At 40.0% G+C, this 25,568-nt stretch overlaps 1 protein-coding gene across 2 annotated transcripts in view; it reads left to right on the top strand.

The window, feature by feature from the left end:
* Positions 1 to 25,568, top strand: part of SELENOI (selenoprotein I) — a 90,599-nt gene that overhangs the window by 30,665 nt on the left and 34,366 nt on the right. The window contains exons 7-10 of one of the 2 annotated variants that reach the window (XM_055540730.1): positions 5,107 to 5,155; positions 7,145 to 7,325; positions 8,537 to 8,719; positions 10,709 to 15,269. In XM_055540730.1, coding sequence (XP_055396705.1) covers positions 5,107 to 5,155; positions 7,145 to 7,325; positions 8,537 to 8,719; positions 10,709 to 10,807 — 512 coding nt within the window. In that variant the 3' untranslated portion in view covers positions 10,808 to 15,269. Of the gene's footprint in view, positions 1 to 5,106; positions 5,156 to 7,144; positions 7,326 to 8,536; positions 8,720 to 10,708; positions 15,270 to 21,767; positions 22,816 to 25,441; positions 25,530 to 25,568 lie in introns of those variants that run through there. The other variant, XM_055540731.1, reaches the window with a different exon arrangement.

The following is a 25,568-nucleotide window of genomic DNA, read 5'->3' as shown; positions in this document are numbered from 1 at the left end:
CATTTGCTTTATTTCGTAAAACAATAACAGTCTCAGAATGTAGTACCCAAATCAGCAACGATATCATTACCGAAAATCATTTAAGATTTTGATTTTTTTGCAGTTCCATTTGTCCTCATGGTTTATTCCACTGGAGATGCCCAGTTGGGTTATTATAGTCTAAAGTTCCTATTCTGTGGATATGTACATTTAAGTTCGTTTCATTTTACTTTTGATTTTTAGGGATTACTTTTTCCTTTCACATAATTACAAAGTCAGTACTATATATAAAGCAAGGTATATTCAAAGAAGTCTAGTCTCTGTCATATTCTTAGTTTTTAATTTTTTACTTAATCTTTCATTGTTTTTTTGTTACTATAAGTAAGTGTGCGTGTGTAGTTTTATCACCCTCTTTTGTGGATAAATGGTAGCCTACTATACATATTTTATTACCTGTGCTCTTGTTTTCCCTCCACATCATAGTGTATCTTAGAGATCACTGCATAGTGATGTGTAGCCATCTTCCTCAGTTGTTCTTACAAATGCCTGGTACTTCGTTGCGTGATTGTGCAATTGTTTATTCAAACAATAATGGATATTTGGGTTATTTCCAGTTTTTTGCTGATATACAAATTGCTGAAGTAAATCATCTTGTCCATGTACACGTCTTTTTCATATTTTTGCCAGGGTATTTTGGAAGGGATCACTAGAAGTAGACTTGTTAGTAAAGGGCAGAGGTGTGCAGTTTCACTAAATGCTCTGTTCCCTTCCATATGGGTTGTCTGATACTGAATTCCCACCACCCATAAATAAAAGTACCTGTTACTTAGTTTTCCCAATGTAGTATGTTGTCACACTTTTGGATTTATGCCAGTTTGGGATAAGAAATGATATATCTGTCTAGTTTTAATTTGCATTTCTCTTATGGATGAACTTTCCTAGTGTTTGAGAGTCATTTATATCTTTTTCTAATCAATTTTTGCTATAGGATTGTTAATGACTTCCTTTATTTTTAGAAGCACTTTATTAGGGATAGTAATCTTTTGTTTTGATATAAATGACCTTTTCCCTCTTATTTGTTGTTATGTCTTTTTTTACTTAAAGCATTTTTTGTCTTGGTGTTTTTTATTGAAATTTTTATTTAATAAATAAGCCTAGAAATGAGGAACCATTGATGAGGAACCAGAATATTTGTTGTGATCATGCTATCCTTGGTGTTCATCTCATTCTACTCAATCCTTTTTTATGAATTCTAACTTTTCGATAGCCCATGCTTCCTATATTATGAAGTCTAGACCTTCCTATGGTAATAATAAAAGCAGGTCTGCATATGTGTGGGTTCTATCATTCTCATATATAGAGTTTACTAGATAAGTATTTAACAATTAAATACTCTTTATAGAAAGTACATCAAGTACTACTTAGAGTTGTTGTTCAGTTGCCCAGTTGTGTTTCTTTGCAACCACATGGACTGCAGCACACAGAGAAGACCAGGCCTCTTTGTCCCTCACCATCTCCTGAAGTTCTTGTCCATTGCATTGGTGATGCCATCCAGCCATTCCATCCTCTGATACCCTCTTCTCCTTCTGCCCTTAATCTTTCCCAGCATCAGGGATTTGTCCAATATGTCGGCTCTTCTCATCAGATGACCAAAATACTGGAGCTTCAGCTTTAGCATCAGTCCTTCCAATGAGTATTCAGGGTTGATTTCCCTTAAGACTGACTTGTTTGATTTCCTTGCTCTCTAAGGGACTTTCAGGAGGCTCCTCCAGCACCACAGTTCGAAAGCATCGATTCTTTGGCATTCTGCCTTCATTACAGTCCAGCTCTCACAACTGTACATGACCACTGGGAAGACTATAGCCTTGACTGTGTGGACCTTTGTTGGCAGAGTAATGACTCTGCTTTTCAACACATGGTCTGGGTTTGTCATTGCTTTCCTGCCAGGAAGAAGTCGTCTTCTGATTTCATGGCTGCAGTCACCATCAGCCGTGATTTTAGAGCCCAAGAAAAGGAAATCTTTCACTATTTCTACTTTTTCCCCTTCTATTTGCCACACAGTAATGGGTGGTTTTTCCAGTGGTCATGTATGGATGTGAGAGTTGGACTGTGAAGAAAGCTGAGTGCCAAAGAATTGATGCTTTTGAACTGTGGTGGTGGAGAAGACTCTTGAGAGTCCCTTGGACTGCAAGGAGATCCAACCAGTCCATTCTAAAGGAGATCAGCCCTGGGTGTTCTTTGGAAGGAATGATGCTAAAGCTGAAACTCCAGTACTTTGGCCACTTCATGTGAAGAGTTGACTCATTGGAAAAGACTCTGATGCTGGGAGGGATTGGGGGCAGGAGGAGAAGGGGACGACAGAGGATGAGATGGTTGGATGGCATCACCAACTCGATGGACGTGAGTTTGAGTGAACTCTGGGAGTTGGTGATGGACAGGGAGGCCTGGCGTGTTGGCAATTCATGGGGTCGCAAAGAGTCGGACACGACTGAGTGACTGAACTGAACTGAACTGAATGGGGCTGGATGCCATGATCTTAGTTTTTTTAATATTTAGTTTTAAGCCAGCTCTTTCACTCTCCTCCTTCACCCTCATCAAGAGGCTCTTTAGTTCCTCTTCGCTTTCTGCCATTAGAGCGGTATCATCTGCATATATGAGGTTGTTGATGTTTCTCCCATCTGTCTTTATTCCAGCTTGATTCCGTTTGATTCCAGCAAATGTTGGCAATATGATCTCTGGTTCCTCTTCCTTTTCTAAAGCCAGCTTGGACATCTGAAAGTTCTTGGTTCACATAATGCTATTTACTATTTAGAGAAGAAATAGTAAATACAGTGTTTTTCTTTGGCAACCTATATAGAGCTCAGGCTTCCTACATGCTTACTGTGCTTAAGATTTTATCTTAGTTAAGTGCTTGAAAGCTACAAGTGATTCTGGGTTAATACATTTAGCCTTGCTCCCTAGCAGTGCTCCTCAGCTTAACATGAAATAAGCTACTGAAAGTTTCTGAGGACATTGAAGACATCTTGTCTTCTCCTTCCATTCCCTCTAAGATTTTCTAATCTGGGAACATTGTTCCAGTTGGGCTTGGAAGTAGCAGAGTAATTCCTCTTTTGACGTGAGATTTCTGATTGGTGAATTACAGTTTTTTTCTATGTGTTTTTAGCAAGTTGTGTTAGGAATTATTTGAAGGAATGTTCTTCTCTCTTTGCTCCTTAATGTCATAGCTGCATTGACAACACACCTCCCCACCCCTAAATGAAGTTTAGTCACTGGAAATCCTGAATGGGCTAATACATTGAGTGACAAGGAAATATCCAAATGAAACATGCAAAAGTTACCACATGTATTGGTTTGGAGTTTGAAACAGAGAAAGATTAGGACTTTATATCACTACAGATCACAGAATCAGAGAATTTAAGATTCAGGGGTCCCTAGAAAATCATTTAGCCCATCCTCATGGTATAGTTGTTTTCTCTGAAGCTCAGAGAGATTGTCTAATTTGCCCAAAAGTATTAAGATTTTGGGGGTCAACTGCAGGGAGCTTATGGTTAAAGCTGTAAGAGAAGATTCTCTGAGGGAGAGTAGATGTACTTTCAGTCAGTCAGTTAGGAATATGCAGGAGGTAGATTGCCATTAAAGGACATCATTGAATGGTTGGATGGCTGACAGAACACCGGACAAATGGGATCACCAAGACCGAGAGGAAAGAATTGCAGTTAGTGGGTGGTCAGCAGAGTCTTCTTACTTAGAAGTCAGGAATGAAGAAAGGATACTGAGAGTCTCTTGGACTACAAGATCAAACCAGTCAATCCTAAAGGAAATCAGTCCTGAATATTCATTGGAAGGACTGATGCTAAATCTGAAAAAGCTCCAATACTTCGGCCACCTAGTGGGAAGAACTGACTCATTGGAAAAGACCCTGATGGTGGGAAAGATTGAGGGCAGGAGGAGAAGAGGGGCAACAGAGGATGAGATGGTTGGATGGCATCACTGACTCAATGGACATGAGTTTGAGCAGGCTCCAGGAATTGGTGATGGACAGGGAAACCTGGAGTGCTGTAGTGCATGGGGTTGCAAAGAGTTGGACATGACTGAGCTACTGAACTGAGTAGGAGAGCTTGATAAATTTCTAAGAGTACAGTTTCTGCAGAAGGGAGGCAGAATTATGTTGAGTGCTGCGGAGTTTCAGAGAAGTACTGGAGTGGCACCCCACTCCAGTACTCTTGCCTGGAAAGTCCCATGGGCAGAGGAGCCTGGTGGGCTGCAGTCCATGGGGTTACTAAGAGTCAGACATGACTGAGCGACTTCACTTTCACTTTTCACTTACATGCACTGGAGAAGGAAATGGCAACTCACTCCAGTGTTCTTGTCTGGAGAATCCCAGGGACAGGGGAGCTGGTGGGCTGCCGTCTTTGTGGTCGCACAGAGTCGGACACGACTGAAGCGACTTAGTAGCAGCAGCAGCAGCAGCAGCTGAGGAGTTGAAGACAAGTTAAGTTTGTTGGGTTGTAGGAGATAGCAGAGTAAGATAGCAGATAGTGAGAACAGCAGGAACAATGGTAATGTTTCTTGGGAAGGCTGTCTTTTTAGCTTTGAGGAGAAAGAATTAATGTATAGAGTAGGGGGAGAAATTAAGAACGCCAGGGAGGTAAAAAGAAGTGTAAAGGAAGCAGCAGGATCGGTTAATATTAATGGTTCCCTCTTCCAATAAATAACATACACGGTGCAATTTACTATAAATCAGGTACTGTTCCAGGAGTCTTTGCATGTAATAACTCATTTAATTCTCAAAACCCTATGGTATTGTTACTATTATTATCTATATTTTATAAAAAAGGAAACTGAGGCGCTGAAAAATTAATTTGCCTGAAGTCCCATAGCCAATTGGTGGCACAACTGAGATTCAACCCACTCTGGCTCCGTGAGTCTCTGCTATGAATCACCAAACTACTGCCACTCTTCCAGTTGCAAATATTGTTCAAAAATGTATTGAGTTTCATTACTGAAGTAAATCTGAACTTGAAAATTGTTGCATCTAAAAATATTACGTATTTTGTATGTATTTAATTATTATAAAAATCTCTCTTGAATATTAATTCATAATAATTTAATTGTTCTTTCCTTCAGGTTGTGCACTGTGCGTGACTCTTCCAATGAGTTTGTTAAATTTTTTCAGGTAAGTATTTTATTTTTTAATTGGACAAGAAATATGAAAATCTTTAGAAATTGTTATTTAGGTGAATTTTAGGATCTTTCTTTTGAAATCTGGGCATTTTGAAAAGGTTATGAAGCTGTATTTTGAATCTAGAATGAGATTGGGATCATCTGCCTGTAGTGGCTTGTGTAGTCAATTCAACTACACAACTAGCTCAGAACTAGTGTTTTGGTAACAGTTTTAGGCTCATCAGTCTAATTTGTCATTTTTTGGGGTGAGTGAATTGGAAGAGAGTATGGTCCTATTGGAATATTCATAGGTTTACATTCTTTTTATGAATTGATTATAAGTTTTAATAAATTGATTATAGGTAAGTTTAGTTAGCATGATCATAAAATGATATTTCTGAACTTGTATAGTTGAAGACCAAACCCTGGAGCTATGCTGACTCTTCTTAAAGAGCACCATATCAAACTTCCTGAAGAGTGGGGCGTGCCTGAGGAGTCGGGTGGGGGTTGGGAGGGGACTTGCCCTGGTGGAGTTCCATCTCTCTGATTTATGCACATTTCCACTTGGGCTCAGCACACTCAGTTTCCTTCTGTGACCTGAATGTATTTTGTTCTTTCTTTCTTCAGTACTTTTGCTCCCACTCTTTCCTCCACTCCCTGTTTCCTCTGCTTGGAACATTTTCTTATACTTTCCACTTCATTTTTCAGTGCTCAGATTTGTCTTGCATGATCCTGTCTCTCTGAATCTTCCCTTTTTATGACCACTGGCAGTCATTCATAGAAGTCATAAAATGTAACGCTCTAAAAGCCTAAGAGATAATTTGAGATAATTCTTCTAAAGTTGAGGTCCTGATTGGGCAGTGTTTTGCCCAAGGTTATGTAATTATTGGCTGAGCTGGGATGAGGACTGAGGGCTCAGTTCAGATGAGCAGACATGTATGAGCGTGCTACCACCTGTGTGCCCAGAGCCATCAAGACATGCAGTGGCCCCTCTCGGTTCAGAGTCTTTCACTGTTAAGTTGTGTATCATAGCAGCCCTGTGAGGTACTCTTGTAGTATGGTTTTGTGTTCGTTTTAGTTTTTCCTATTAGAATGTAATCTCATAGGATCCAGACCAGATAATAAAACTTTTCTAGGTGGATAAATGAGACTAGGGAATCAGAAGACTTCCATTCTAGTCCTGGCCCTGCCACTTGGTACCAAATTATGTAAATTTAAATTCTCACATCCTCACTTAATCTGCCTCTAAAATGGGATTGAGTGAAAGTTGCTCAGTCGTGTCTGACTCTTTGCAACCCCATGGACTATACAGTCCACCGAATTCTCCAGACCAGAATACTGAAGTAGATAGCCTTTCCCTTCTCCAGGGAAATCTTCCTAACCCAGAGGTCTCCCACATTGCAGGCAGATTCTTTACCAGCTAGCCACAAGGGAAGCCCAAGAGTACTGGAGTGGGTAGCCTATCGCTTTTCCGGTGGATCTGCCTGACCCAGTAATCGAACTGGGGTCTCCTGCATTGCCGGTGGGTTATTTCCCAACTGAGCTATGAGGGAAGCCCTAAAATGGATTAACCTGTCTCTAAAATGGGATTAACTTGGTGGCTTAGATGGTAAAGACTCCGCCCACAATACAGGAGACCCTGGTTCAGTCCCTGGGTCGGGAAGATCCTCTGGAGAAGGAAATGGCAACCCACTCCAGTATTCTTGTCTGGAGAATTCCATGGACAGAGGAGCCTGGAAGGCTATATAGTCCATGGGGTTGCAAGAGTCAGAAACGACTGAACAACTAACACTTTCACTTATGTAAATTTAACTTCTTACATCCTCACTTAACCTGCCTCTAAAATGGGATTAATAATGTTGGTTCTACCTATCCTGTGAGGTTACTGTGAATAAATATAAGAGAGTAAGTGTGTAAGTACTTTGAAAACTATAAAGATACAAGTATAGTATTGAGTTTTATATGTAATAATGTTCTTGTATTACTTGATTTTTTTTTCCAGAAGCTATAAAAATAACACGTTGAAACACAATTCAGTCTATGAAGCTGTGGTTCCCTTCTTTTCTCCATGTTTGCTATTCATTTTGTCTACAGCGTGGATCCTCCTGTCACCTTCAGATATTTTAGAGTTACACCCTAGAGTGTTCTACTTAATGGTTGGAACAGCCTTTGCCAACAGCACAGTAAGATTTTTCTTTTAAAAATCATAACACATAAAAAGAAATATTAGACAGAATTTGATAGTTTGAGAAATCTTATATAGTATTAGAATAAGCAGAGTTTAAAGATCTTATAGTCAGAAATTTGAAAGGATAATTACTAACATGCAGAACATGTTAGTATACAGAACATGCAGAAAGTTATTTTATTTGTTTAAAACCAATAGGATTTGGAAACCGCGGTAGTATTTTGGAACCATGGCATCATTTAAATTTTTTGATTTGGTTGCCTGCTGAAGAATTAATGGAATAATTCCTTTCAGACTCTAAATATTATTAATAGTGTGGTTGAAATGGCAGAGATCTAATGATTAATTTAGGGAGCTTGGAAGGGGGTTTTGACAGAGAAAAAAACACACGTATACCCCACATATTTTTTAATCAACTGGTTTTTAAATTAAGAAAATAGAATAAAAACTTTGCAATAAATACTGCATATGTTAAAAAAAAAAAATCCCTTTCTCTGCTATAGCCCAGCAAGAGTGCAGACAGGGAGGGATGATCAGGAGGGGTTGAGAAAAGACCCTGGTAGTCCTAACTGCCAGGAAGCCTGTGCTCTAGCTCAGGCTAGGTCCTTAATAAGGTTTTATTTTTTAACTTAGCCCCCAAGTTTATGTTTCTATGTCTGTACTGTGTGTTTACTATCTCAGGTCACACTGATTTCATCTAAAGATCTAAAAACATAAACATATTGTACAAAAAGTATCTCTGAAGGAATAAAACTATATTTGAGTAAGGTGTTGAAGTAGAGAGAGCCAAAGAGGTTTTGAGGTGTTTTCTGTGATAGTATGACTAAATTGGAGGTAGCATCTCCTCATCACTAGAAGAAATTGAGTTGTGTGGTGCTGGGGAGGCTGCTCTGAAAAAATTATTTTCATATATATCATAGAATCTTAAAATTGGGAGCACTTTATTTTATCCAAATTGTTAATCGAGTAGGAGAATGCCTTCTATGGCATCCTTACTGAATTATCTTCCAGTCTGAGGGTCTGCAGGTTTGGAGGCTGGGGTAGCTAGCTGTCCAGTTGAACTCCTGAGCGTTTGAAAATTATGGAACTTGACAATAATGTAATGTTTTAATACATATCTTGGCTCAACTATTTGAATGCTTTTTAAGTGTTGGAGTGACTAGAGCTTTAATTAAATTATTATTCTTTCTTTTAAATAACTTCCAGTGTCAGCTGATTGTTTGTCAAATGAGCAGTACCCGGTGCCCGACTTTGAACTGGTTGCTGCTTCCTCTTTTTGTGATTGTCATGGTGGTGAATGTAGGAGTAACCCCTTACATTGAGAGCATTCTCCTGTTTACGCTAACGGCTGCTTTCACTTTGGCCCACGTCCATTATGGAGTACGAGTGGTGAGTAAGCTAGGGCAGGATTGGTTCATTTGGTTCTTAAATAGTGGAATGCAGGTGAGAGAAAATTTCAGAAGCTTGCTTATTAGAGTAACTGGAAGAATTTTGGGATATTCTCTAAATTTTGGATAATATCCAGGTGTATGATTCCAGATATTGTTGTAGTGTTTTAAACTACAAATAATTTAAAAGCTGGGTAATTATTGTGAGGGATTAGTTCTTGTTTCTAAATGAGAAGAATTGTAAACCATTTCCTTAGTAATAGAATTATAAGCTCTTCTGTGCTTTTATTTATTTATTTTTTGGCACTTTTAATTATATTGGACAAAGTAATCCCATTTGTTGATTATCTATTTCTAAACTCGCTTCTTTAGCTTTAGGCGCATTTTCATGAGAGGAAATATAGAAGAAAGTAGATTTAAGAAATCTTCTGCAAACCTTAATATTCTCTTCTAAAATAAACTGCTTTCAGGACAAATGGGCCAAGATCCATATAATACAATGAAAGTCAGAACCATGCAGTTTGTTTCTTCTTTCCTTACACTTTAGCATTCTTTTGTAATTATTTTACATATCTTAGCATGGTCTTGTATTTATGATTTTTAATTGCTGTACAGTGTTCCGTCAAGGAAATTACTTAATGTCAGTTTGCTTAACCATGACCCAGTTATTTTAATCATTTAGATTCTTTGCAGATTTTCACTATTACAAATAAAGTTGGAGTGAACAACCTGTAATAATGTTTTTTCCTTCATTTGCTTTGTTTTTTGAGGATAATTTCATAGCAGTTAGGTCATGTGGAGGATATTCATATTTTTATGGCTTTAAAAATACTTCTATTTGATATGTTTGTTTTGAAAAGAACCTTGCTGTGGATCAGTTTGAGAAACAAAATGCCTTTATTTCTATATATGTTTTAAACAGGACACCTGTCATGTTTGATAATTTTTTATACCTGGTGTATATTTCTTCCCTTAGTGTTTCTCCCCAAAGTAGCCTATATTTGTTGAAACAAAGTAGATAAAAAAAAAACCATGATAAGTCTATGAATTGTGACACAAAGACATAGTCATTTAGGATTTTGCTCATGCAGATTTAGTGTTACATGCTTTATATCAACATTTTTAGGCTTTTATTCTGTTATTAATCAGTCATGTGCATGAAGTAGAATACAGTTGCCAGTGTCTTTCATAATTGTTTTATCTATGATCCTTCAGAAGTATATCTTCAGAAAACACACACTCCATATACACACGCCAAACCAAACCAAAACATGTTTATCTTTAAATTACAAAGGCAGTACATTTTTGTTGTTAAAAATCTGGAAAATAAGTAAAATCACACGCTAACTGAAAAAAATTCCAGGAACATCTTTTTTTTTTTGACTGTCTTTCTACTCTCTTAACACTTCTACAACTTTTGACCAGAAGGTAAAACTTGATGAACCACACAAAAACATTCATTACTTCTATTGAAATGTAAATATTAAAAATAAAAATGAAACTAAGAAGTATTAAGTAAACAATACTTGCTAGCTGGCACATTACCTTGCTCTTGCGTACCCTCTAGTAGGGATACCCTAACTAACATGGCTTAAACCATCAAAAATTTACACATCTGACTACCTAGAAGCATTGTAAGAAGGTAAACATTGACTCTAACCATATATGTAAATATTTGATCTGCTAGATAGTATAAATCAACTAACCCTATAGTTTTGCAGTAGATTTGAATGTAAGGCTCTGTGGTCTGGGAGGCTCTGTAAAGACTAGATTTTGAAGTTGGACAGACCCAGGTGTAAGTCCTAACTCTCCCAGGATAGTTCTAGTACTCATTTAGCCAGCTAGTTCTACTGCTGTCCTAGTCTAGGGAGACCTCTTCATTTCTAATGATTTTTGCTGTAGTAAATTGTTTCCAGAGGATGAATTCTGTATGCACTTTAAAGAAATTATGTATGTATTTGTCATTGCCTCATGTTCTGGTTTTCTATAGGTAAAGCAGCTGAGCAACCATTTTCACATTTACCCCTTCTCATTGAGAAAACCAAACTCGGATTGACTAGGAGTAGAAGAAAAGAATATTGGCCTGTAATCTACAGAAAGAAGTACTGTAAATAAGATGCTTGTAAATATTCATCCATCACCGTTGAACTAAACTGATCTGCTTAACAGACATGGGAACTCAGTGTGTGTGTGGTACTTGGACAGCAGGAATGATACATATCTGAACTTGTGGAATATTGGACCTATTAACTCCCAGCTTACTTTTTTATAAAACCATGTGTTGTTTTGGTTAAACGTAATAGCCCAGCAAAATGTTCCTTGTAGTTTAGGAGTCCATAATGTTTTGGTTCATAGAGAGTTAAAGATGCTTGGATTTTATTTTTCAAACCCTCATATTTGTTTAGGAACACTGATAACATTCAGAGGACCCAATGTGTTTTCATATTTGGTACTTAGTAGTAAGTCTTTAGCTGTGGAAACTATCAGTACCCCAAATCTAATATAGGGAAAAGATAAGAGCAAGTCACTTTCAGCAAGAATGCCAAATGATTAGAGAACAATATACAGTTGCCAAATACTGGTTTCACTTTCCCATGGAAATGCCTTTTGTCCTCATGTGCTAAGAGAGCTTATATATATACATATATATAAATTCTCTAGTATTCTGTTTCTCTTTGTTATGGAACAGATCTTGATAAGTGGTTTGATTTTCTTTTAAAGAAAAATATTTTATTGAGACTTAAGAGAGAATGGATTGTAATTATGGCTCACTCATTGGCATGGTTCAGTGTTTAAACGTGGCATTTTTTCCCCTCAGCTACAAGTTGCTGAGATTTGGTGCCTGTGAACTATGATCATATGAATGCATGTGATAGCCCCATTCTTAGAATAATTACTTGTGAGGAACATAGATTAACTTCCTTATAAGAAAAAAAGTTTCTTAGGAGTTAGGAATCTCATGAACCTCACTGTGAAATTACTACTGTGAACGTTGCTCTGAAACTAGATTTCTGTGGAGGAAATAGTGCTGTTTTTTAATTTCATACAAGATAAAGACATAGAGAGAACTTCTCTCTTCCCCAACTCGTTCACTTCTCCACCTGAAGAAAAATTTTGATATATATGCCTTACTGAGTATTTACACCCTTTAATATGACTTGGAATAATTTTTGAGGTTTACTGACAAACTTAAAAATCTCTTTTGACTTTCATATGATTGTTTTATGATCACAGCTTTTCATGAATGTGGATATTCTATTTCTTTCTGATTTTGTCTCCTTAATTTGGTGGTGGTGAAATTTACCGGCTGATTTTCTTTTATTTTCCACTGAATGAAGTTTGTGCTTGAATGAAGAGTGTATCTTAAACCCTTTTTTTTGGACGGATTGCACTTGGATAAAATAGGCACCACTGTGTTGATAATGTAATTAAAACCATAATCATTATTTATCTATAAATGTGCCCATCATTAAATTTAATTATAGTGTATTCTTTTGTTAGATTTTAATCTGCCACTTTGTAAAAATAACCATGTAATTATTATTTCAGTTTTTAAATTTGTGAACTGTAATCACTGTCATCAAGTTATTAGAAATGAAGCATCACGGAGCTGACTGTACTCAACTTTTAAAAAATTGTAAAGGTTGAGGTATATTCCGTGACTTTCTCTAAGACAAAAATGAACACCGAAAATAGTTGGGAAATTAACACAGGAGAATATGGATAGTGATTCCATGTTTATTTAAATTGCCATCATGGAGGTCAGAGAATGAACTAATTAAGTAAAAGTAACTCTTTTATTTTTTGTATACCTTGTTCTGTGTCATCTGTAAAATCGAACTGGATAAAGTGTTAATTTGGGCCGGGAACAAAGCTTTGCTTTAAGATTTTAAGCTAATCATTTTATTGTTTTGTTGACTTTGTATACAAAAATGAGATTCATCTGTATTATGTAAGAGCTGAAAAATATTTATAAAATGGCAAATTTGGACCACAGGCTTTTGTCACTTTGTACAGTATAGTAAAAAAAAAAAGAAAAATACCCTTTATTTCTGGCATAGGGTCATGTCCTGTAATTTTGGGTCTCTTTTACCTCAAAGTGTGTTTCTGCTCTTTTTCTGTTGCAGTCAGGTTTATTTGAAAATTGTTTTGTGCCTATACTTGATAACGTATTTCCCCGTGGTAGTTAAGAATTATGCTGTAGTCAGTTTCATTGGCATCATGAGATGAAAGAAAGATGGATGTTAGGAAGATAAAAGATGAAAAGTGAGTAACTGTTTCAGAATACGTGGACTTGCGACTCTTTAGTGTACTGTTGACTCCTTTTTTTGGTTTAGTCTGCTGTCTTGAAGTGTATTGTGAAAGCCCCTATTTGTCATGTATGGTTTAGCAACTGAAGCAGGACTTGGTTACAAAGAGCTCTGTGAACTGACATAATCGCCAGTGATCATAACATTCCCAAAGTATAAAAGGTATTTCAGGCTTATGCATGATATTTTGGGGTGCGTTCACACCCCAGCCTTTCTCCTAGCATATGCTGAGCTGCCTTTTGGGGAGCAAGTGGCATAATTGGTCATGCATGCGTGTTTTCTGTCCATTTCAGAACAGAGTGCCTTAGCCAGGCCAGAGGTTTGCTTTGTGTTTCTTCTGACCAAACTTACCTAGACCTGTAGGAAGTTTCTTTTCAGGTTATGGTATGAAAAATGTCCTTTCATGCTTGTCAGAAAATCCCCCTATGTTTGAGGAGGGGCATAGGATAGAAAAATCTAAAAAATATCTGAGTATATTCATGTTGCCTTTTATGATCCTTTAATAACATTCATGGTCTTAGTGTAATCTACATACAGGTTAAAATTGCCACAATTTAACCAACATTCCTCCCTTAATGTGTAACAGATGTAATTCATGGGTTTTGGTCTTAAGGCTAATAGAGTGAATAACTTCCAAATCAAGAAGTAAAATAGTCTTCCCTGGCATTTTAATAATGTCGTGGTTAAATTTTAAAAAGAAGATTTGATGCTGATTATGGCCTAGAATGTTACAGTACTATTACCAACATGTTATCTATTTTAATATAGAGCTCTTGGGAAGAGGAGTGCATGTCTAGGGTTGCCACAGTTCTGAATAGTTTCTGAAAGAATACTGATCATGACCTGGAGCCTGGGCATTGGGGGAACATGCAGAGGAGAAAGCAAGCATAGGTGGTGTCCACTTGAAGGGGAAGAAGAGATCACTTCAGTGCCCAGTGATGCTACTGCAGTGCACAGTTCAAAACTCACAATTTAAGTCGTCCTTCCTCCATTAATTTCAAGTTCAAATGTGAATTTGAAAGTTTCCTAAGTGTTCAGTTTTCAAAGAGTTAATTCATGTTGTAGTCAGTCCAAAGGCATTTGGAACACATCTTGCTTTCCCTGATAGCTCAATTGGTAAAGAATCTGCCTACAATGCAGGAGACACCGGTTCGATCCCTGGGTTGGGAAGATCCCCTGGAGAAGGGAAAGGCTACCCACTCCAATATTCTGGCCTGAAGAATTCCATGGACATAGTCCATGGGGTTACGAAGTTGGACACAACTGAGCCTTTTTCACTTTCACTTTTCACCTTACTTTCCAAAGCAGGCTTTGATTCTGTAATCTGTGGAGAATGAAAAAGTAATCTGAAAGTGTTTGAATCAGAGACTACTTCTCCCCTTAATATTTTAACAGGAAACCTGTTTGCAACTCTTCCTCTTCCTTCTTCCCCTGGGTTTCCCTTTAACCAGCCACCACCTGGGACAGAGACTCCACTTGCTTTGTCGCCCCCTGTACCCTGCCACATTCAGATTTCCTTGATGGCCTTAGATCTCTCACCTAGGCAAGGAGTGGGAATGTGCCAGAGATAACAAAGTAAATCTGAAGGACTAGATCTTTTGACTTTGGGTCCGCCAGTAAGTCAAAAACAGATACAGAAATCTTTGATGGTGCTGATTCCTGTGTTTAGAGTGGCCTTTATGTTGACTTCAGTTCTGGACTTGCTGGAGCACGCTATAGGAAATTTGTGAAATCAGATTGAAATTTTCTTTGCCCCATGCGGTGTGCTTGTAAGGCCACATGTCCATTCTTGAACACCCTGTGGGTGGATAGTCTTCATTGAGCTGCCAGCACTAGAAACTTCCAGGGAGATTTTTTAGCATGCTGCATTTGAAGCACTGTGACATGTACCCTTTAAGTGACAGTTTTAACAGTAAAATGGTGTTAAATTAATCACTGTGAAACTTGAAAGTATCATGTCCTGTACATTTTAGGAAGCTTGAGTAATTTTCAGATTTTCCTTTATTGTGTAACCCATGTGATTTGTGTATTTTACTTTCCATGTTTGACAGTGGTACAGATACCTGACATGTTGGCAGACAGTTGCTTTAGGATATATGGTAAATCATGGTTGTCTAGCTTTTCCAGAGAAAGTGGCAGTGTGTTTACTTTTTCCTTTGTGTGGAGCCATGGGAATTGGACTTATTGGCTAATTCATTTCCATTGTTTCTGTGGTGCACAATAAACAACCTTTTAAAACTGCATGCTAGTAATGCTTTCCTTTTTAATAAATATGCGAGAGACAGTAAACTAGCCGATTGTTTTTAAGCAGATACTTGCTCTTTTTTCAGACATATCTTAAATGAACTAATATTTCGGGTAGCATAAGAAGTTTTGGCATTTGCGGCCTTTTTCACAGGTGGCCTGAGTGAGTGGGTTATATTGCATTTGGAGAGAAAGACCAGATTCCCAAAATTGCAAAATGGCACATGGACTGATTTTAGAATATTTTAACAAGGGCTTGTCTTAGGGAGAGTCCGTTTGGACACAGAAGTATTGTCTGGTCTCCTACAGGCCATTCACATTGTCTGTCTTTTCATAGAATGATTCTTAGAAAACCAGATTCAATCAGGGTAGTGTTATTTTGAAAGCATATGAATTGGTTCATCATCATGGAGTACCTAATGCTACGTTGTAACCAGAGACACTTTTGGAGACCCACAGAGTGGCTAAATGCTGTGGATGCCTTGTGACTCTTAGGCTAAAGTCTTTTCTTAAGCAGTTTCTATGGATAACAGAATTGGAATTGATTTTGGTGAATTGATTTTGGTTTTTATTGAAACATACACGGAGTAAGTTCTTGACTAGAACCATGTTCAGTACTTCATGTTACTAATCAGATTATAGGAGGGGCCCGTTTTAATTTTATGAGGTCCATGAATGCTGCATTATGAATCTGTTTGAATTACTGGTATCATTCTGTATCAGACTTAGTTTAGTAAGTACTAATTAAGACTGCCCACAGTATGAACATTTTTGGGTGGGTTATTTTGTTTAAATAACTTATCCCATTAGAGCAGCTATTCAGGAGACAAAGACCCAGCTACAGGTAATCGTTTGCTTTTTCTGGAATGTTCCAAGAAAGCAGAATTCAGTATTAAACTCTAAATTTCAGAGTTTGTTTTTTTTAAAGTAGTATTTCCTCTGGGTAAAGTGGAAGGCAGTGAACACTTGCTGAGGTGTAAACTCCTTTTGACCTGCATTCTCCCTTTCCCCTCCCATCTAAAAGAATAGATTAAATTTGTAGCCAATGGTAGGAAAAGAAATTGACGCTTTTCGGAGTAAGGTTTCATGTCCTGTGACTAAGAATAGGTGGCGGGAATCACGGCCAAATCAATTATTGATTTGTATAGCCTGGTCCTATTGCAGTTTGCTTTCTGTAGTATTCTGAAACAGAAGGATGATTTCCATCCCCTCAGGTACCTAGAAACAATACCACTTAAGTAACTGGAATGTGTCTGCTACAAATGGAATATGTGAGAGAAGTTGAAAGGAACATAAAGTTATTTTCCCTTTCAAGTAGTTTAATTGAACATGTTTATAATTTGTCTACTTAGGACTTGCCCTTGTTTGTAGCAGATAACATAGCATTTATTTTATCTGGTTATGTGTGGTGTGTGGATGCCTACATATTTTAATATGTATACATATATTCTTTGTACATATATATGTATAATGTATTCGTATGTATGTGCAGTCTACTTTTGATTATCAGCAAGATGATAAGCCCTCACCAGACTGACTGTTTCTTCATGTTGACTTAATCTGCATGTACCCTGTAACTCTGAGAAGACTGTTCCTTATCTGCATCTCCAGTCTTTCCTTCTTGCCTTTCATCTTAGTCCCCAAGAAAGGCCTTGACATATGTCACTTTCCGCTTCCCTTTCACCGGGGATTGTGTGAGTCAGAAATCTTGTGAGAAGATGGTTGCTTCCACCAGAGTTGAGGCTTCCAGGGTTTGAATGATGGTGGGGCCCATTCCTGGCCAGAAGGCAGTGCTTGGAGCAGTTGTGCTCTTGGGCTTGATGGGGGAAAACTCTAGCTTTTGTGGGAAATGGGATGTCACAACTTGCTTAAATTCCTTAGCTGGAATGTTGTGAGGTCTTAGGTAATTTGATGTGCAAACAGGGTACAGATGTGCATTTCACCATTCGTTTTGTGTCATCGGTATTCCTGGTCCCCATTGCTCGCCCACATAATCAAGACCTGTGTTTCTTGCCACTGGATTCTGGAAGCCTTGCGCTCTCAACTGAATTTATGTTTTATTTCTGCTGCTGTGAAACCCAAAAATAATGCAGTAGGTTTTAATTTAAAATTGTTTTAACTCTATTATGGATAAATATTTATTGTAATAAAAGTAAAGAGTAAATGGTTTTTAAATCCTTTTAATTATTTTCACATTGTTGTCTTTGTTTTTCCTTGGTAGGTGCAAAAGGGGAGGGGAGTTCTGGGGAAGAAAAAGTGTCCAGTCACTTGTCTCAGAGAATCACTGGTTAATTTTGAGCAGAATTTTAAAAGGTTTTGTTTTGTTTGATCAGCCTGCTTGCTCCTGGGTGTTCTATAATCCTGTGACTTGTTTCAGAGAGCAAAGTACTAAGAAGGTGGCAGGAACAGCTTTTCATAATATACTGCTATGATCCTCCCAGAACTGGATACTAGGCAGTATTTATTGTTCTCATAATAACTGAATCACACTTATATTAGCTTGTAAGGTGATTGTTTCATACTGAAAAACATCTTCACATAACCCTCCTACACTATTGGTGGGAATGTAAATTGGTACAGCCACTGTGGAGAACAGTGTGGAGGTTCCTTAAACTAAAAATAAAGCTACCATATGACCTTGCAATCCCACTCCTGGACATACATCAAGAGAAAAATACCATCTGAAAGGATCCATGCACCCCAATGTTCATTGCAGCAGTGTTTACAATAGCCAAGACATGAAAACAACTTAAATGTCCCTCAACAGAGGAATGGATAAAGAAGATGTGTTACATACATACAATGGAATATTACTAAGCCATTAAAAAGAATGGAATAATGCCATTTGCAGCAACATAATGTGGACCTAGAGAATGTCATACTGAGTGAAGTAAGAAAGGGAGAGAGAAATATCATATGACACCCCTTTTATGTGGAATCTGAAAAGAAATTATACAAATGAACTTAAAATACAGAGGTTCACAGACTTAGAGAACAAGCTTATGGTTGCCTGGAGGAAGGGATAGTCAGGGAGTTTGGGAAGGTCATTTATACACTGCTACATTCAAAATGGATAACCAATAAGGACCTACTGTATAGCACAGGGAATTCTGCTCAATGTTACGTGGCAGCCTGGATGGGAAGGGAGTTTGGGGGAGAATGGATACATGTATATGTATGGCTGAGTCCCCCTGCTGTTTGCCTGAACTTTCACAACACAGTTAATCAGCTGTACCCCAATACAAAATAAAGTTTAAAAACAGAAACCATCTTCCCATATAAACAGTACTAATGTATGGTGTTAATTTTCCAGGCTAATTGCTCAAGAACTTAATAACCCACATTTAGTGCACCTAAACTTTCAGTTCAGTTCAGTCTCTCAGTCGTGTCCGACTCTTTGTGACCCCATGAATCACAGCATGCCAGGCCTCCCTGTCCATCACCAACTCCCGGAGTTCACTCAGACTCACATCCATTGAGTCAGTGATGCCATCCAGCCATCTCATCCTCTGTCGTCCCCTTCTCCTCCTGCCCCCAATCCCTCCCAGCATCAGAGTCTTTTCCAATGAGTCAACTCTTCGTATGAGGTGGCCAAAGTACTGGAGTTTCAGCTTTAGCATGAGTCCTTCCAAAGAAATCCCAGGGCTCATCTTCAGAATGGACTGGTGGGATCTCCTTGCAGTCCAAGGGACTCTCAAGAGTCTTCTCCAACACCACAGTTCAAAAGCATCAAGTCTTCGGCACTCAGCCTTCTTCACAGTCCAACTCTCACATCCATACATGACCACAGGAAAAACCATAGCCTTGACTAGACGAAACTTTGTTGGCAAAGTAACATCTCTGCTTTTGAATATGCTATCTAGGTTGGTCATAACTTTCCTTCCAAGGACTAAGCGTCTTTTAATTTCATGGCTGCAGTCACCATCTGCAGTGATTTTGGAGCCCCAAAAAATAAAGTTTGCCACTGTTCCCACTGTTTCCCCATCTATTTCCCATGAAGTGATGGGACCGGATGCCATGATCTTCGTTTTCTGAATGTTGAGCTTTAAGCCAACTTTTTCTCTCTCCTCTTTTCACTTTCATCAAGAGGCTTTTTAGTTCCTCTTCACTTTCTGCCATAAGGGTGGTGTCATCTGCATATCTGAGGTTATTGATATTTCTCCTGGCAATCTTGATTCCAGCTTGTGCTTCTTCCAGTCCAGTGTTTCTCATGATGTACTCTGCATATAAGTTAAATAAGCAGGGTGACAATATACAGCCTTGACGTACTCCTTTTCCTATTTGGAACCAGTCTCTTGTTCCATGTCCAGTTCTAACTGTTGCTTCTATATATATATATATATATATATATCTCATAAAAACTCATATTTTCTAACATTGCTTCTGAGGAAAATATTCCTTTTTTAAAACCATCAGAATTGGATCTCCCAGTTCTGACAGTGGGCATTCAAAATTTTCTGTAGCAGGTTTAAAGAAGGTGAGGGAGGAAAAGGCCCTTATTTTAACCCAGGCTAATTCTCTGGCTTATGTTTTCTTAATCCCCTGCCCTCCCAGCGTCTTGGTTGCCTTAGCAGTTACCCCTTTCCTTCTGAATGCAAACCTCAAACACCTAGAATGGGCCTGGCAGCAGGGCTAACCAGCTTGGGTCTATCTAAACTTCAAAAAGTTACTCATGTAATTTTGACCCTGTGGGGTTGTATCCTAGATCTATTATCTCTCAAGGATAATTCTTTTAAGTAGAATTGCCTACTCAATACATATGCTCTTCTAAACTATTGATACTGGCAAACTGTCCTAAAATGTCTTTTCAGTAATGAATGAGAGTATTGTTTTCCTCCACACCTATGAAAAAGGTTTGTTATTTGTATAATTGAGACTGTAACAGCAGTGAAGACCTTCCAGCTGGTTGGAAAATGGTCAAAAAGAGCCAGAAGACACTGGCTTGGGGTGTTACTATGGTTAGAAGGTAGAGCCAGCACACACAGGTGGAACCTTCCACCAGAGAAGGGAGCACCCAGGGTTTTTTGTTTATCTTTTGGCTGTGCCACATGGCATGTGGGATCTTAGTTCCCCAACCAGGTATCAAACCTGTGCCCCTGCTTTAGCAGCGTGGAGTCTTAACCACTAAGGGCAGTCAGTGCTTAGTCACTCAGTTTAACTCTTTGCGACCCCGTGGACTGGAGCCCGCCAGGCTCCTCTGTGGGATTTTCCAGGCAAGAATACTGGAGTGGGTTGCCATTTTCTTCTCCAGAGGATCTTCCTGACCCAGGGATTGAACCCACATCTCCAGTGTCTCCTGCACACTGCCGGCTTATTCTTTACCGCTGAGCCACTAAACTACTAGGGAATTCCCATGGTTTTTTGTTTGTTTGTTTAAATCAGCTGCCCAGATACGGAGCAAAGGGAAAAAAAGGCACAAGCCTTTTATTAAAAGCTCAAACAGCAAAAAAGAGATTCAGCATCCTTATCACAAAAAATGGCTGGCTCTTAGCCAAGCATCCTATTGATTGCTCTTTATGACTTTTTATGATACCTTTGCGCTCTCTGCCATCTCTTGTATGACAGCCGATTCCCACAGACTTTCTTAGGTATCCTACTCCCAGCCGTTGACATGCACACGCAGTGGTACTTGTTTCTCTTCTCCCAGATGGTGGAGTCTTGGCCCAGGACCTGGAGGAGTTAGCGGTCAGAACTATGCATTGCCCCTCTGGTTCCTTGGCCCCAAGGAAGTTTATTGTAATGCTTGAGGTTACAACTAAAGGGGAGAGAGGTCTGGCAGAGGGCTGAGGCCCAGAAGCAAATACCTACTCCTCCCGCACCCTCCAGACTCCTCACCCTGGCTACATATGGGACAAGGATCCAGGCAGCTGTTGGACTTAGCTGCTCCAAGATTTTGGTGCTCTTAAATCTGCCTACCCCTTGCACGCTTGGAAAAAATAATTTAAAAAAGAAAACTCCATTTGCCGCTGGGTAGGGCTTATTCACAAGGGGCTTATTTTCTTTGGCTTCACTGTTGCTTGTGATTTGAGTAGGCAGGCAGTACAGGTGAGAAAACAGTAAGTTGCGCCATACCCAAGGTGGCAGGGCCTGTCTGCAATTTCTTACTACCCTAGTGCCCTTTTCCGAGTTTCTCTCAGGCCAGTGGGACAAGGTTCAATCAAATGTTATCCTGCTTGTTTTCGAATGGGTCTTAATGCTACATAAGCACTGTGCGTTTTTTGTCGCAATGTGACATTTGACATGTACAAAACACCCAGGAAATAGTGCTTTTCAAGGGACAGTGCTCCCTCAAAAGTTTAAATGTGCTTCTGTGCTCTTAACTTTCATTCCTCCCCGCCTCATTCCCTTTCCTACCTTTTTTTCTCTGCTCTCCTCCTTTTTCTGTATGTGATTGCGGGTAGTGATGGAGTGTAACCCTACTGAAAACCGCTACAGAAGATAACAGTTTCTTGTTGGATATAAATTTATTGATGGCAGGGGTTTTTCACATTCTAGAGTCGATAGAGGCTGAGTACACAAGAGTAGGAGCTCAAACAGGAATGGATGACGAGGCTTCCTCGGTGGCTCAGTGGTAAAGAATCTGCCTGCCAGTGCAGGAGACAAAAGTTGGATCTCTGATCTGGGAGGATCTCACATGCCACGGAAGAACTAAGCCTGTGTGCTGCAACTATTGAGCCTGTGCTCTGGAGCCTGGAGACTGTAACTACTGCACCCAGGAGCAGCAACCACCAAAGCCCTTGTGCCTCAGAGCCCTTGCTCCGCAATGAGAAGCCCATGCGCTGCAACAAGGAGTAGCTCCCACTCGTGGCAACTAGAGAAAAACCCCTGCTGCAAAGAAGACCCAGCACAGCCAAAAATAAAGTTATATACATTAATTTTAAAAAAGAATGGATGACAGGCAGGTGGGTGCAATGTACTTTAGTTTAGAATTTCTGAGTGAACCTATTATTCTACCCCCTCCATCGAGGAAAGGACAACCCTTGGATCCTCGGAGCTAGCACAGTGATTGGCATAGAATAGACACTGAATTACATTAGATGAATATGGTGATTTTGAGGATTATTTATTTGATGGATGAAGGTCGGTAAGTGATGAATCACAACTTGGTTCAGCTCTTAAGTCTTCCAGCCTCTGTTAATACCACCTGAGCCTTAGTGGGGGATTCAATACAGTCCTCACCGTAATTGCGGCAAAGAGGAATAAAGCCCCAAACTGAGACAACAGCGCTATGAACACCAGTGCGCCCGGCCTTAGGGGCTGCGCGCGCAACCACGCCAGGTGCGGGTCAGGTGACTGCATTTCCCTGGCAACAGCTTTGTTGTTAGCAACCAAGCTGCAGTCCCACGGTGGTCCAGGCAGGGCTGCCCGGGGGGCGGAAGGCACCTGCCATGAATCCGCCGGGATCCTTGGGGGTCCTGGAGGAGAAGGAGGAGGAACATTTAGCCCCCCCAATTCTCGGACCCTCCATACATTCTGATAATCCTCAGGAGCGGATCCAGGCCCGGCGCCTGCGCATCGCGGCGCGCCTGGAAGCTCGGAGGCGGTGAGTCAGGGTTTGGGCGCGTTCTTCCGAGGAGCGCCCAGGGTGCGGGTGACCCAGATGCTGAAATGAGGTGGTGGCTTCTCCAGGCCGGAGCCCCTGCAGTGAGGGGCTCGCGTGCCCTACGTGTGAGCTGGTCTTGCTTCTTGATGAGATAGAAAACTTTTCTACCAGAAGGTTCAAACAAAGTATGTGATATTAAAGCACTGAATACACTTAGTAAAGTGAAAGATGGAAAAGGAATCCCTCCAGCACGTTCACGGAGAGCCTGCTGCGCCAGGCACTGTGGGCCGTACCTGAAGATGTTGGGGCTTCATGACCTGTCGTCCGAGGTCTGTCTTTCCTCCTTGACTCCCAGCCTGCCTTCCTTCCACAAGGGGTTACAGAGCAGACCTCGGCTATCACTTCTGTTGGTCTCAGTGGCTTAACTGGTTGTGTGACACAAATACCTTTTCCTGCAGGGTCTGAGGCTGATAACCATACCATTCTCAGGCTGGGGTTGCCACCCCCGTCCACTCACAGACTTTGTGGCCTGTCTTAAGAAGGGGGACCGATGGGAATTTGCGTGAACCCGTGACCGCTTGAACACCCGCCCTGTGTAACAGCACTTATATCTCGTCCTGCTGGTCAGGGTCAGCTGCCTTGCCAAGACGGTGCTTCTCTTGTTGTCTGCCAGCCTTTGGACACAAGGGCCCTAAAGTGATGTGGCTGTGTTCCAACAAAAACTTTACTTAAGGACACTGAAATTTGCATTTCATATAATGTTAATGTGTCACAGAATATTCTTCATCTTTAGATCTTTTTTTCTAAATTGATACACTTCATATTTTATAGCAGTTTTAGTTTCACAGAAGAATTGAGTGGAAACTACAGAGGTTTCCCATTTACCCCCTACTTCCACACATGTATGAAGCTTCCCTGGTGGCTCAAATGGTGAATCTGACTGCAATGTGGGAGACCTGGATTTGATCCCTGGGTTGGAAAGATCCCCTAGAGAAGGAAATGGCAACCCACTCCAGGATTCTTGCCTGGAGAATCCCATGGACAGAGGACCTGGTGGGCTACAGTCCATGGGGTCACAAAGAGTCACACCCGACTGAGTGACTAACACACACTCTACACATGTATAACCTCCTCCACTATCAATATTCTTCACCAGAATGGTACATTGGTTACAACAGTTAGATCTTGATAAATATATAATGACATGTATCTACCATCACAGTATTGTACTGAAGAGTTTCACTGCCCTAAAAATCCCCTGTGCTCTGCCTATTCATCTTGATCTCAAAAAAAAAACCATTTGAAAATGTAAAAAAATCATTCTTCACTCCTGAGCCGTACAAAAGCAAGTGAATCAGATTTGGTGCATCAGCCAAAGTTTGTCAGCCCTGAGATAACAGATCAATGTGATTCTCTGTGGGATATCCAAGTGGTCCTGATCTATCCAGACTCTAGTTTGTCAGCTCAGGAGCATTGACATGGCCCTGCAAGTACGAGGGCTGTATGAGTGTGTATTATCTGTTCCTCCTCGATATAAACTTTCTAATCCTTTTTCCTGACTGAGGTAGAAATAGCGTATCTGGCTCAATCAGTGGCCACATTCCAGGTACCTAACGCCACACTCATATGCTCAAGCAAGGACCTGCAAGGCAGCTGCGATTAGAACTGCTGCTTGCTTGAACTTGCAGTAATTGACAATCATTTTCTTGGCTCCATCCATCCAGTTTTTGCAGGGACCTGACCAGTGAATTAAATGGAGATTTGATAGGCACCACCACTCCCACATCTGTGAGATCCCTAATTGTATTGTGTGCTCAATCGCTCACTCATGTCCAACTCTTTGTGACCCTGTAGACTGTAGCCCACCAGACATCTCTGTCCGTGGAATTTTCCAGGCAAGAATACTGAAATGGATTGCCATTTCCTTCTCCAGGGGATCTTCTCAACCCAGGGATTGAATCCACGTCTCCTGCATTGGCAGGCAGGTTCTTTACCACTGAGCCACCTGAGAAGTCCTTGAGATCCGTAAGGGTGATGCTAATCCCTGCCATAGCCCTGGTCTACAGTATTGTTTTTTATGCACTTGGGTGCAGTTTTGGAGTGTCCATTTGACCTTCCATATGGCTATAGCTCTTACCCACAGGCCAACAACCTAGTGTGAGAATTTCTCAACTTTCTAAGCATGTTAAGATCACCCTTGTTGCTCTTTAGGGAATGGTTTGGAGGAACAAAGATCCCACATGCCCCTCGGGTGGTGGGGGTAGGGGTAAAAAATTCTCTGCCCTTCCAATGCAGGGGAGGCAGGTTCCATGGGGAGCGAGCTAAGATCCTACAGGCACCCCCAGCATTGGAAACTCAGAGTCTTAACCACTGGACCACCAAGGAAATCCTGGATTGTGTTCTTTTTAGTATTTGAATTTTTATCCCTATGGAATATATTTTTGTATATGGTGAAATATACTATGAAAATTTTAAATTTAAATTTAAATCCCCCAGGCCATGCACTGCTGGCAGAAAGATTTTAAAAAAACAAAACAAAACAAAAATCAAAGTTAGGAAAAAAAGAGTGAAAGATTTTACTTCCTAGAATTTAAACTTCATTTTCTCTATGTTTTTTCCATCCCAGGGAAGCTCTTGGAGAATATTTAGATGGGAAGAAGGAGAGTGAGGAAGATCAAAGCAAGAGCTACAAACAGAAAGAAGAAAGCAGACTGGTAGGAAATGGGGTATAAATGGGTCCCACCAGTCCAGTA

Source organism: Bubalus kerabau, chromosome 11 (assembly GCF_029407905.1).
Source record: "Bubalus kerabau isolate K-KA32 ecotype Philippines breed swamp buffalo chromosome 11, PCC_UOA_SB_1v2, whole genome shotgun sequence".
Lineage (NCBI taxonomy): Eukaryota > Metazoa > Chordata > Mammalia > Artiodactyla > Bovidae > Bubalus > Bubalus kerabau.
The sequence above is the reverse complement of the archived record's forward strand: the minus strand, read 5'-3'. Positions and strand labels throughout refer to the sequence as shown.